This window comes from Geotrypetes seraphini, chromosome 3 (genome assembly GCF_902459505.1).
Source record: "Geotrypetes seraphini chromosome 3, aGeoSer1.1, whole genome shotgun sequence".
NCBI lineage: Eukaryota > Metazoa > Chordata > Amphibia > Gymnophiona > Dermophiidae > Geotrypetes > Geotrypetes seraphini.
This window is the reverse complement of record NC_047086.1, coordinates 10,624,950-10,639,426: the sequence shown is the minus strand read 5'-3', so window position 1 is coordinate 10,639,426 and position 14,477 is coordinate 10,624,950. Positions and strand designations below refer to the sequence as shown.

The 14,477-nt window shown below is 40.6% G+C and overlaps 1 protein-coding gene across 2 annotated transcripts in view; it reads right to left on the bottom strand.

Moving 5' to 3' along the window:
* Nucleotides 1-11,818: 11,818 nt before the first annotated feature.
* SEC63 (SEC63 homolog, protein translocation regulator) overlaps nt 11,819-14,477 on the bottom strand; it is a 171,936-nt gene continuing 169,277 nt past the window's right edge. For both annotated transcript variants that reach the window (XM_033937487.1, XM_033937485.1), the window contains one exon: nt 11,819-13,370. In XM_033937487.1, coding sequence (XP_033793378.1) covers nt 13,227-13,370 — 144 coding nt within the window. In that variant the 3' untranslated portion in view covers nt 11,819-13,226. The remainder of the gene's footprint in view (nt 13,371-14,477) is intronic.

The following is a 14,477-nucleotide window of genomic DNA, read 5'->3' as shown; positions in this document are numbered from 1 at the left end:
TAGTGCTACCAGACGCACGCAACGGTGTACAGAGTCACAAAGAGTAAGAAAACAGTCCCTGCTTGAAAGAGCTTACAATGTAAACAGGCAAGACAGACAAACAGGATGTCATGGATATAGTTAAGGGGAACGGTTAATCAGCTGGCTGGGTTGGAGGGCAGAGGAGTAGGGTTAAGGATTGAAGGCTTTATCAAAAAGGGTTGGTTTTCAGTCTGCTTTTAAACAAGGGAAGGGAAGAGGCTTGACAAACAAACTCAGGTAATTTATTCCAGGCTTAGGGGGAGGCTAGATGAAAGGAACAAAGTCTGGAATTGGCAGTGGAGGAGAAGGGTAACGTTAAGAGTGACTTATCGGAGTTCTCTGGGAGGTGTATAAGGAGAGAGAAGCGAGGAGAGATATTGAAGGGCAGCAGAATGAACACACTTGTAGGTCAGCAATAAGATCTTGAACTGTATACGATGGCAGATAGGGAGCCAGTGAAGTGACTTAAGGAGAGGGGTGACATGAGCGTAGCAAGGTTGGTAGAAGATGAGTCGTGCAGCAGTTTTGCACAGATTGTAAAGGGGAGAGGCAAAACTGCGGGATATCAGTTAGGAGTAGATTGCAGTAATCTAAGTGTGAGGTTATGAGAGCTTGGACAAGGGTCCAGGTAGTGTGCTCAGAGAGGAAGGGGTGAATTTTGGTGATATTGAAGAGATAGAAGTGACATGTCTTAGCAGCTTGTTGGATACGTGTAGAAAATGAGAGGTCAGAATTGAAGACGACTCCAAGGTTCCGAGCAGAGGAGACTGGAACAATGATAGTATTATTTACCAAGATTAGTATGCCGAGATTAAATTAGAGATTCTCTGTGCAATTTTTAAGCTGCTGAATGATGATGGTCCTATGGTCTTGCGATCATTGTTACATTTTTATCAGTCAACACGGAACCAACGGTCTATGGATAAGTTGTGCCTGGATGTGCCTCCATTGAGTGCAGTAAAGTTGTCTGGGCATCGTAACAGGGATCTATCTGTTGGAACAAATTATCTTTGGCATTAAGGCAGGCTTCCAGTGTGTTACAGTTCAGGAAGGGCTTACAAACTACTGTTTGCACAAATTTTTGAAACATGAATTAGTGTATTTTGCATGAGAGTTAATGTTACTAGATTTGGCAATTCATATTTTTAATGTTCTTTGCTATATTGTAGATTTGTTTGATTGTATGTCTATGTTTTTTTCAGAAGAGAGATAAATCCTTCTTCAGGTATATCAGTGATAGAAGTAAAAACTCTGGCGGGATTGTACGTCTTAGGAAACCAAATGGAGACTATGTGGAAAAGGATTCCGAAAAAGCCCAACTATTAAATGAATACTTCAGCTCAGTCTTCACCCATGAAGCGCCGGGGCTTGGCCCTCAACTACAGACAAGGGCTGACTCAGTTGACCCGTTTAGTAACTTCGAGTTTACACCCAGCAGTGTCTACGATGAGCTGTCAAAACTCAAGATTAACAAGGCAATGGGGCCTGACAACCTACACCCCAGGGTGCTTAGGGAGTTGAGTGATGTCTTGGCAGAGTCACTGTCGGCGCTCTTCAACCTCTCCCTTAGTACAGGAAGCGTCCCGTTGGACTGGAGGACGGCTAATGTCAATCCACTCCACAAGAAAGGCTCAAAGATGGAGACAGCAAACTACAGACCAGTGAGTCTAACATCGATAGTGAGCAAACTAATGGAAACTCTAATCAAACACCAATTGGATAAGATCCTGGATGAGGAAAATCTACGGGACCCCCGTCAACATAGATTTACTAAGGGGAGATCATGCCAATCCAACCTGATCAGCTTCTTTGACTGGGTGACGGGGAAGCTGGATGTTGGGGAGTCCCTGGACATCGTGTACCTGGACTTTAGCAAAGCATTCGATAACGTACCACACCGCAGGTTGCTGAGCAAGATGAGTTCTATAGGATTAGGTGACACATTGACGAAATGGGTTAGGAACTGGCTTGATGGTAGGCTTCAAAGGGTAGTGGTGAACGGCACTCCCTCAGAAATGAAGGAGGTGATCAGTGGAGTGCCACAGGGCTCGGTCTTGGGACCGACCCTATTCAATATCTTTATAAGAGACTTGGCAGAAGGGCTTTGAGGTAAAATAGCATTATTCGCCGATGACGCCAAACTAAGTAATGTAGTGGGCAAATGCACAATGGACGAAGATTCAATGCCCGACAACATGATGCACGACCTACTCCTACTGGAGCGCTGGTCTAGGACCTGGCAACTTAGCTTCAATGCCAAAAAATGCAAAATCATGCACCTAGGCAACCATAATCCATACAAGACTTATACCCTTAATGGTGAGATCCTAACAAGAACGGTAGCAGAACGGGACTTGGGGGTGATCGTCAGTGAGGACATGAAGGCTGCCAGTCAGGTAGAGCAGGCCTCATCCAAGGCAAGACAGATCCTAGGTTGCATACGCAGGGGTTTCGTCAGCCGTAAGCCGGAAGTCATTATGCCATTGTATAGATCCATGGTGAGGCCCCATATGGAATACTGTGTGCAATTCTGGAGGCCACATTATCGCAAAGATGTGCTGAGATTGGAGTCGGTTCAGAGAATGGCCACCTGGATGGTCTCGGGACTCAAAGATCTCCCGTACGAAGAACGGTTAGACAAACTGCAGCTATACTCGCTCGAGGAACGCAGAGAGAGGGGGGACATGATCGAGACGTTCAAGTATCTCACGGGTCGCATCGAAGCGGAAGAAGATATCTTCTTTTTCAAGGGACCCACGGCAACAAGAGGGCATCTGTGGAAAATCAGAGGCGGGAAACTACGAGGTGACACCAGGAAATTCTTTTTCACTGAAAGGGTGGTTGATCGTTGGAATAGTCTTCCACTGCAGGTGATTGAGGCCAGCAGCGTGCCTGATTTTAAGGCCAAATGGGATCGACACGTGGGTTCTATTCATTAGGCAAAGGTAGGGGAGGGTCATTAGGGTGGGCAGACTAGATGGGCCGTGACCCTTATTTGCCGTCTATTTCTATGTTTCTATCCACATAAAATTGTTGGATATGCGGACCATAAATTTTTAAATAAATAAAAATGTGAAAAATAAGTAAAAAAAAAAAAAAAAGAATAAATTGTGCTGCAATTCAAAGGTGCCAGAAACTTAAAAATGGTAAATTCAAATACTTATCTTGTGGCTGAATTTTTAAGACTTACAAATTTAAATTAGTTGCTACTCCTATTGGAATTATGTTTTCATTCATGTGCATTTATGCCACAGAGATATTTAAATGTCTCAATCGTACCCCCTTCTATATTGAGATCTATGAGTGTCTCTATATGCTTTAAGATGAAGACCACTGACCATTTTAGTAGCTGCCCTCTGGACTATCTTAATTGCAGATTTCTGAAGGTGCAGTCAGAACTACACAGTACCATAAATGCACCATTGCCTCCTTTTTCCTGCTGGCCATTGTTCTCCCTGTGCACCCAAATAACCTTCTGGCTTTGGCTGTTGTCCTACATGTTTGACCACTTTAAGACAAGACAATGAAACCATTTGCGCAATGTGCGATGGCAGCGAAAAGGGCAAACAGAATGCTAGGAATGATTAAGAAGGGGATCACAAACAGATCGGAGGTTATCATGCCACTGTACTGGGCCATGGTGCGCCCTCACCTGGAATATTGCGTCCAATATTGGTCGCCGTACATGAAGAAGGATATAGTATTACTTGAAAGGGTCCGAATAAGAGCGACAAAAGTGGTTAAGGGACTGGAGTTGCCGTACAATGAGAGGCTAGAGCAACTGGGCCTCTTCTCCCTTGAAAAGAGGAGACAGAGGGGACATGATCGAAACATTCAAGATATTGAAGGGAATTGACTTAGTAGAGAAAGATTGTTCACCCTCTCCAAGGTGAAGAGAATGAGAGGGCACTCACTAAAGTTAAACGGGGATAGATTTTGTACGAACATAAGGAAGTTCTTTTTCACTCAGAGAGTAGTAGAAATCTGGAACACCCTTCCAGAGGCTGTTATAGGGGAAAACACACTCCAGGGATTCAAGAAATGGTTAGATAAGTTCCTGCTGGACTGGAACATATGTTGGTAAGGCTAGACTCTAGTAGGCTACTGGTCTTTGAGCTAAGGACCGCCGCGTGAGCAGACTGCTGGGCATGATGGACCACTGGTCTGACCCAGCAGCGGCAATTCTTATGTTATTAATGATCACCCCCAAATCTCATTCTTCTTTTATGCACAGAAGTACAAAAGAACTGCCATATTGGGGCAGACCGAATGTCCACTAAGCGCAGTATCCAGTTTCCAACAATGGCCAACCCAGGTTCCAAGTACCTAAGCTAGATCCCAAGTAGTAAAACAGATTTTATGCTGCTTATCCTAATAAGCATTGGATTTCTCCAAGACATCTCAATAATGGCCTATGGACTACTCTTTAAGGAAATTATCCAAACCTTTTTTAAACCCTAAGCTGATTTCATATTCTTTGGCAATGAATTACAGAGTTTAATTACACATTGTGTGAAGAAATATTTTCTCCAGTTTGTTTTAAATCTACTACTTAGTAGCTTCAACGCATGCCCACTAGTCATAGTATTTTGGAAAAAGAATAAACAAGCAATTCACGTCTACCCTTTCCAATATTTTATAGACCTCTATCATATCTTCCCTGAGCTGTCTCTTCTCCAAGCTGAAGAGCCCTAGCCGCTTTAGCCTCTCTTCATAGGGAAGTCATTCCATCCCTTTTATCATTTTCATTGTTCTTCTCTGTATCTTTTCTAATTCTGCTATATCTTTTTTGAGATACGGCGACCAGAACTGCACACAGTATTTGAGGTGCGGCCATACCATAGAGTGATACAAGGGCATTATAACATTTTCATCTTTGTTCTCCATTCCTTTCCTGATAATTCCAAGCATTCTATTTGCTTTCTTAGCTGCTACATATTGAGCTGAGGGTTTTAACATATCCTCGACACCTAGATCCTTTTCCTGGGCAGTGATTACTAACATGGAACCCTGTATCACATAGCTATAATTCAGGTTCCTCTTACCCACATGCATCAATTTGCACTTGCTCACATTAAACATCATCTGACATTTTGATGCCCAGTCTCCCAAAGTCCTCTTGCAATTTTTTACAATCCTCTTGCAATTTAACAACTTTGGACAACTTTGTGTCATAAGCAAATTTAACTCTCTCACTAGTTATGCTCATCTCTAGATCACTGATAAATATGTTAAAAAAAACAGCGGTTCCAGCACAGATCCCTGGGGACCCCATTATTTATTTAATCTTTTATTTAGCCCGTCCTCCCAAAGGAGCCCAGAACGGGTTACAAAGGTACATTCACAGTATAGAAGGACAAAATTATTGAAAGACATTTTTGGCAGACATAGCTTAGAAGAATTTGCAGCATTCGTAGAAGATATTACATGGCATTCACTGTACTAACAGAACATAACATAATTGTACTAAAGTTTTAGTGTTGTAAGCGAGTACATGATTGGTGGTTGGCAATTTAGGTCCCGTGTGTAGCGTCGGTCATTATGGAGCTCGTGAGTAGCATTGGACATTATGGACAGAAGTCGTATGAGGTACTTTGTCAAATGCCTTTTGAAAATTCAAATATACAACATCAGCCGGTCCACCTTTATCCACATGTTCATTCACTCCTTCAAAGAAATGCAGTAGATTGGTGAGGCAAGATTTCCTTTGACTAAATCCAGGTGGAAGCAGATTTGAACATCACTCGTTACCTGTCCAATTTTGCATAGTCATTCAAGTTCTTATATTAACCTTTAAAGTCATTCACTAGATCCCTTGGTATTTGACACAAGTGATGAAAGTCTCTCAGACCTGGCTAATATAACAGACTGTGTCTTCTGTATCTACTGTGAATGTGATTTTGTGAGCTCACAGGAAGACGGGATAGAAATCTAAATAAATAAAATGAATGCTGTGATTATCAACAGATGAGTTATCACACATAGACTATGCAAACACGAGAGCATCTGTGATTTTGGTTGCAGGTGTATTATAATGGAATAATTTGATAGGACCACTGAGGTTACTTTCCAATATCCAGAAATTTAAGATGCTATTTAAAACAACTTTGTTTGTGGAGGCTTTTAACTGAGTGGGCTGTGATATAAATTGTATTTTAGATAACTTATTTGTTTATTTGTACGTTATATGATGACTTTGTAGTTTATAAACCACTTAGGTTTAAGTGGGTTAGGAATTTTTTAAAAAAAGAAATCTATGTTGGATTTATCTTATTAATCCATGCTTATGTAGATATTCTGTCATTTTGTTCTTTCTAATAGTCTCTACCATTTTGTCTGGCACCAACATCAGACTCACTGATCACCTCTGGAACCCTTTTTAAAAATTGGCATCACGTTGGCCACCCTCCAGTCTTCCAGTACTATGCTGGATTTTAGAGAAAAATTACAAATAGCTAACAATAACTCCGCACGTTCATTTTGCAATTCTATCAGCACTCTGGAATGTATATCATCTTATCCAGGCGATTTGCTACTGTTCAATTTGTCAAATTGACCCATTACATCTTCCAGTTTTAGAGATTTGTATGAGTTTCTCTGATTCATCAGAACTGAATACCCATTTCTGGCACCGGTAACTCCCACACATCTTTCTCGGTGAAGACTGAAGCAAAGAATGCATTTAATCTTTCAGCTATGGCCTTGTTTTCCCCGAGAGCCCCTTTTAGCCCTCAGTCGTCTAGCAGTCCAACCAATTCTGTTCTTGGCTTCTTGCTTTCAATATACCTAAAAAAAAAAAAAAAAAAAAATAGATTTTACTGTTTATTTCCAGTGCAATCCTCTTTTCTTTTCAAGGTCTTTTTTTGCCGTCCTTAGAGCCTTACCATTCCTTGTCCTGTTTACAATTATTTTCAGTCGGATCATTTTTCCATTTTCTGAAGGATTCTCTTTTGGCTCTAATAGCTTCCTTCACCTCACTTGTTAACCATACCAGCTGCCGTTTGGTCTTCCTTCCTCCTTTAATACATGGAATATATCTAGTCTGGGCTTCCAGGATGATATTTTTGAATAATATCCATGCCTGATGTAAATTTTTGACCTTTATAGCCGCTCCTCTAGTTTCTTTTTTTTACCATTCTCTTCATGTTATCAGTCTCTTTAAAAATGAAATACTGTTGTATTGGATTTCCTTTGTGAACTTATTCCATGGATTATATCAAATCTGATCACGTTAAGATCACTGTTATCAAGTGGCCCCAGCACCGTTACCTCCTGCACCAATTCATGCACTCCACTATGAACTGGGTCTAAAATTGCTCTCTCATTGGTTCCTGAACCTGCTGCTCTATAAAGTAGTCCTTGATTTCATCAAGGATTTTTATTTCCCTAGCATGCCCTGATGTTACATTTACCTAGTCAATATCACCCATTATTATTGTGTTAACCAATTTGTTACCCTCCCTAATTTCTAATAACATTTCAAAACAATACAATACAACTTCGTGTATCCTGCAATTTTCTGCGTGGAATCAATGCAGCTCATAACAAGAGGGGTTTTTACATTAGTGACTGTAGGATAGAGATAAGCAAATCTAACATGGATAGCTTAGGTATGAGATAACACTGATGAGATGGGGGATGAAGTCCTCAAAAAGTGTTTAGTTTGTTCATCCTGGTCAAGCAGATGGTAGTACACTCCTATCACTATCTTTTTCCTCTTTACACATGGAATTTCTACCATAGGGATTCCAGGGTGTGTTTCTGATCCTGTATTTTCAATCCATTCGAGGCCCTCCTTAGCATATAACACTAATCCTCCACCAATTTGATCCACCTTATCATGGCGTTATAGTTTGCACCCTACTATGACAGTGTCCCATTGGTTATCTTCCTCCCACCAGGTCTCAGAGATGCCTATTATATCTATCTTTTCATTTGGTGTGCAATATATTCTAACTCTCCCATCTTGTTTCTTAGGCTTCTGGCATTTGCATACGGACATTTCAAATAATTTTTATTTCTATTTACAATTTGCTCAGCAGTTGGCAGAGATAATTTGCAATCTTTAAAATCAGCCTGTTCCAAGGCTTTGGAGGACTGAATGGGAGCTGAGCCCCACAGCACGTGGAACATGGCTGCTCCTCAACCAGTAAATCCATGCAAAAAATCCAGGGCTAGAATGGCCTGGGGCATCCATGAGAGGTGAACTCTAAGCAAATCGAGTGGTTTTGAGGAAGAAAAAATGTTAAAATAAAAAAAGATTGCTAAAAATCCAAGATGGCCACCACCAAGAAATTTGCACCAAAAACTGGCCATTGGAGCTAAATCCAAAATAAAAAATAGTGATTTTAGGGTTAGAGAAGAGGGTTACTCAGTCCTTACTTCAGAAACCCTTAGAAATGAAATTTCCAGAATTCCCATTTTCCCCATAGGGAATAATGGGCTTACCTACCGTGTGACTTCTGGTGCTCTTCAGTTTGTAGCAGCCTGCCTGCAGGGAAAATATTTCTGCCTCAGGAATGGGGAATCAAGTTGGCGTCGGATTAAGTTGCTTATGAAGTGGCTCCTGCATGTTTGACAATTACTTAAATACTTTTAAGCATTGCAATATTTACCTTTGTTTCCGGAGATGTTGAAGCGCAGGGGAAAACAGGAGTGATCTTCCTGCCTCCTCTGCTACTTCTTTAACGCGCCAAACAGCGATAACTTTCTATGCTGTTCCAGTTAAGATTGGAAGCTTCTGCTGACCGAGGTGGGCAGACCTCGGCCCTGGACGGTGATATTTCGCTGAGCCCATTGGATCCTGGAGTTCCTCCAAGTTCTGGAATGATGTTGGGGATGCCTACAGCTTTACAGGATGCGCCAGAGTTGCTATCTCCATCTATGCTGCAGGTTTCACACTTGACCTCAGAAGAAGTTTCTAACTCGCTAAGTTTCCATCAGTCAGCATCTGCGGCTGGAGGATTCAGCTTTCAGAGTGCAGTAGGGATGGAAATTGATTCCCAACCGTCTTCAAAATTTTTTACCACAGCAACACTGCCTACTATTTCTCTTCCTACCTCCCTGACAAGACCACAGGTGATCGATATGGAGGCAATCTGGGGAACTACTGAAAGTTTGCATAGGTATGAATCCATTTCACTTCAACCCAAAATTCAGCAATTCAGTTTAAACATTTTGAAGAAAAGATTCAACAGGCCACTAGAATGGACAAAGTAGAACAATTTGCCTCAGACTTAAGTTTCCACTATTTTACAACTGAAATATAAAAACCTACTAATTAGAAAAATTGACAATCTGGATAATGCAAATAGAAGTTTAAACTTGAGGTTAATACATTTTCCGGTCTCTAGGCTACAATCTTCTAAAGACCTATTTCAACTATTTCTAATCTCAGTTCTAAAATACCCTGAGACTAAAATTCCACCACTACAGAAGTTATATTACTTAAATGTGCCTAAAGAGGAAAAAGATAAAAGTGGATACACAACCAGGAGACTTGGATCTCACTGGTATATTGGAATCATCTCAAATTGAAATTTTGGCTAGGGACACTTCACTGGTGACCTTTGTTTTCCTACAAGATAAAAACACAGTTCTTCGTCTATTCTATAGGACTGAGAATGTTGAATTCTTTGGACTCAAAATAACAATTTTTCCTAATGTATCGCCAGGCACAAATAATTTTTGAATTATCGTCAATCTGCATTAAATTTGGGAGCTACCTTTCAACTTTATTTTCCCTGAAAATGCTGTATTACCTATCGGGCTAACAGATATTTTCTATGAACCAGACCAATTGTAATTTTTTTCTGGAACACAAAGTGGCTTCAAGAACCTCAGAGACATCCATTGAAATCACCAACCAGGCTATAATTAATTATTTCAACTGTTCTCTGTAATTCTTATATTATTTCCTTAAATTTCAACTTCCCTTGAAAGTGATTTATTTCTCCTCTCCAATTGTTGTGAACTATAATCATGGTACTTAATTACTTTATTTTTATTGGTTATTATTCTTAATTAGATTATTGTATTTCCTTTTTCAAGTGGTGCCTTTTGATTTGTAAAAGAATGCAAATAATTAAAAAAAAAAAAAAGAAAAAGATTTCTGCCTCAGAAACGTGTCAGAACTGGACTGTTAAAGGAAATCTTTGGGCTGCCAGTTGGAAAGACCTGGACTGTTGACTCCCACCCCCAAAATTCATCACACAGCGATGGGGAGAGAATCTACGCAGATAGCTCCCCGCTACCCAGAAGGTTGTTACATACAGGCCCCACAGCTTGCGCTCAAGCCCCTGATTAAATCAGAGGGTGAGCAGCACCCAGCATGAACCCCAAGCTCCTAAAGGGACACAAAGCAGGCCGGCTCTATAGGTACTCAATGAGATTGGCCTAGGAGCAGTAGTCCACCCATGCAGGAATGCATCCTTTCCCCCAGCGGTGTAAGCCCAAGAAGGGGAGACCTCCGAACACCAAAGCCATGAAGAAATCCAAAAAAGCGATGGAAACATTCCCGAAAATAGCAAAAAGAAGAACAGATCAGAACACACCTTCTGCAGAAGGAAAAACTGAAGAGGGAGATGTTCTCCACTGCAGAAGAGGAGGAGTTAAATATCTTAAAGTGACACCCCTCTGCAGATGCGCAATTAGTGAGAATCAACAGCTAAAGTATGGACTCCTGTGTATACGTAACAGAATGTGTTATTAACCAATGACTTCCCTGTTTTATTCCATTTAAATTGAGACATGATTAGATTACTCTGCTCCTAAACGTTTACTGTGGATTTAGACTTTTCTGTCATTTGAGGTACAGCTGACAAAAAAAGTTAATAAATGTTTTGTACTGAATGCCTATTTTGTAAGGTCTGAATCTTTTCTTCTGTCACCAGTACTGTAGTTGTGGTTATCAATTTCCTTAACGTCGTCATATTGTCCAGAAAACCTCAAATAGCAATGCTACATATGACAATTCCAACTGCCAGCTTTAAACTCACTTTTCTGTTGGACATTTCACACCCTTCAAGTTACTTCTGCACAAAGAAAGCATGTTCAACAGGCGTCAACCTCAACTGCGTACATGGAATGTCACAGTATTGTAAACTGTCTGAAGATTTCGTTCCAAAATGTACAAGTCCAAAGCATTTCTGAAGGACAAGAGACATTTCCAAATATAACTTTAAAAGGTTATTAACTAAAATGTGTACCATTTCTTGATGCTCTAGTATGTCTTACACTGCCAGTCTTAACTGGAAGCTACCTTTACCTCTTTGCACTTAAGTTTGTCCAGTGCTATCCAATTGTGGGCAGAGGTTACCACTGGTGGATTTCTCAGCAATAGAGAACTGGCCCAATGACAGAATAGAGCAACTTTCAAGAGACCCTCAGCAAATCATACCACAGTTCATCTGATCTCAATCTGAACTGTGTCAGCTAGAGCACTGCTACGTAAAACCAGTAATGGCCTGTGTGCAAGGGTGATGACATAAGTAGAAGCTGCCCTTTCTGCATCATTCCTAGGCCTGTTTTGCTTTTTCTTTTCATGGCAAAAAGAATCCAATTTACAAGGAAGGAAACTGTTCAAATAGCTTCCATTTTTTGAGACCCTTAATCAGCAGGTTATAGGGACAAAAATGGAAGTAACCCTTAAAGATGAAGTCTAAATATTGGCTTCCCCACAGAAGGAATCCAACTAGTTATTCTGCATTTTATCTGAAATTATATATTTCAGAAAAACTGGGGGGTGGGTGGGAAGGAGGGCAGAGAAAAGTGAAGAAACCAAAATCGGTCATTGTAGTACTTTCAAATTTTTATTTGTAACTATTCCAATTACAAAGAATATATTGATGTAATTTTTGCTTTAAAAATGACATCCCTCCTTAATAAACAAGGTCAGAAAAGTTAGTGAACGTACTGTGGTCCATAATGAGTTCCACGAAGATGATGGGGAGGGGATGAGGGAAAAGGTTCATATTTGATTTAAAAAAGCGAGACAAAGTTTTGGGTTTTTTTTTTTTATAGTCTTAAAGTTTGGAAACACTTGGTAATTAAAAAAACCAACCTATTCCCATTTTCATAAACTGATCATCTATTATATGCTGTTTCTGTATCTGGTGCCCACTACAGCTGAAACTCTTATGTATCACAGTTCAGAAAATAAAAATCTATTCCAAAGAGTTTTGCCAGGACTGTACAGAGCACTAGCTACTTCAGCTATGTCTAATGTTAGCTTAGAAAATAGAACTGGATAATGAAATATGAGCTTCCTGTAAAAGGAAAATTAACAAAATAAAATAAAATAAAAGCGTTGTCAGCAAAGATCTCAGTTTGACAGGCCTGCCTCTTAAATAATGTTGGCTGAATTTATTTTTAAAAAAAAAGTCAGAAATGCATTTTCTGCCTTCCAATTGCCCTTCTTCCAAAGGTTTTCTCTGCAAGCATGTGGTCCCACAGTCCCTTCCCAGTTGCATCGCTCACAGAACGAACATGATTCTCTACTGAAGTGAATGGGAGGATCAAAGGTTTGAGCACTTCGTTTTCATGATTTTTAAAAAAAATATTTTAGCTTTTCAATAATCCTAGATTATTAAGAAAAAGGGTAAAATATAGCCCAATGGATTAAATGGAATGTCTCTTCCAACACTGTGAAGAAGATATGAAAAATGATGAAAAAAAGAGACAAAGCTATAAATTATCTGAATTGTGATTGCATTATTGGTGCCAAGGTAAACCTTTGACGAGATGGATAATATCAAAATTAAAGCTGGTATTAATGCAGATGTTACTTTGACAACCAAGAGACTTGGAATGACATCTCAACTAAAATAATGTCTATAATAGGTTTTTAATCAAAGATGTCTAGTTAATGATATTCTTCCATTTTAGAGTGCCTTTTTTAAAATGTTGCTGGACTGCACAATAAATATACAGCCCATAATTTTAGGCAGTTATAGAAACAAAACCAAGAAGTGTTTACGATTTATAGTTTTCCAACTGAAATATCTCCTCCTGCTGTCATAGGTTGAAATAAACCCACCAGCATCTTTCGGGTTCTGCCAGTGGAAGGTCTCAAAGTCCTCACAGATTAATGGGGAGAAAACCTGAACTGTTGTTCATAATTGTTCAATATGGTGTTTCTGGCTTATTGAACCGTTTCAATACGAGATCAGGTATGTGCAAATGCTGTAGTCAAGTCCTAGAGTGGCTTAATCATCCTCATCAGATTCTTCTTCCTCTTCCTCATAGCTCTCTTCAAAGCCTTCGCTGTCCTCTTGATCCTCCTCACCCTCTATCGCTGCAGCCCACTGGGGGTGATTCTCCGGCACTGGCTTAGCCTCATGAACTTCCAGCTGCAAAGGAAGGGAAAGTGTGTTAGAAGCGTTATTAACACACTTACTGCACTTTACTATTTAATACAGACAGCCACTCCTAGGATAAACAGTTTGGCAGCACATTTTTTGGCCATATAATCAGTGGTGGGGATAAAAAATTAATTTCACTTAATTACATTTTAATAAGTTGAGACCTAGTGTGTCCAGGAGTCAGTCATTTAAAAACTGCTAAGGCACAAATTTGGCACACAGTTCAATAATGTATTTCATCCTCCCGTGGATCTTTTTTACTATTTTATTAATTAGAGGGATCATAAAATATTTTCTCTTTTGTTTCCTACAGTTTGCTGCTCTGTCAGTTTTGCCAGGCTCACAAATTATGCTCAGATCATAAGAATAGCCTTACTGGGTCAGACCAATGGTCCATCTAGCCCAGTATCCCCTCTTCACGATGGCCAACCAATGGGCCATCTAGCCCAGTATCCCCTCTTCACGATGGCCAACCAATGGTCCATCTAGCCCAGTATCCCCTCTTCACGATGGCCAACCAATGGGCCATCTAGCCCAGTATCCCCTCTTCACGATGGCCAACCAGTGGTCCATCTAGCCCAGTATCCCCTCTTCACGATGGCCAACCAATGGGCCATCTAGCCCAGTATCCCCTCTTCACGATGGCCAACCAATGGTCCATCTAGCCCAGTATCCCCTCTTCACGATGGCCAACCAATGGGCCATCTAGCCCAGTATCCCCTCTTCACGAAGGCCAGTCAGGTCCCAAGTACCTGGCAGAAACCCAAACCGTAGCAACATTCCATGCTGATCCAGGACGAGCAGTGGCTCCCCCCGCGTCTGTCTCAATAGCTCAGTTTCAGGTGGTGCTCTGACCCCTTTTCATGAAACCCACCAATTGATCATCCCATCTGCTAAAGGAATAAGGGTCAAATGAATATTCAACACCCTTTTTACATATGTTGCTACCAGAACCTGGAATGCCCTTCTAACAGCACCAACTCATCTTCAGGAAACAATTGAAACCCCACCTATTAAACAAATTTCTCTCAATGTGTTACCAGCTCTTTCCCAGACAAAGATGTCCTGTATAGCCCAACATGACTATTCCCTTCT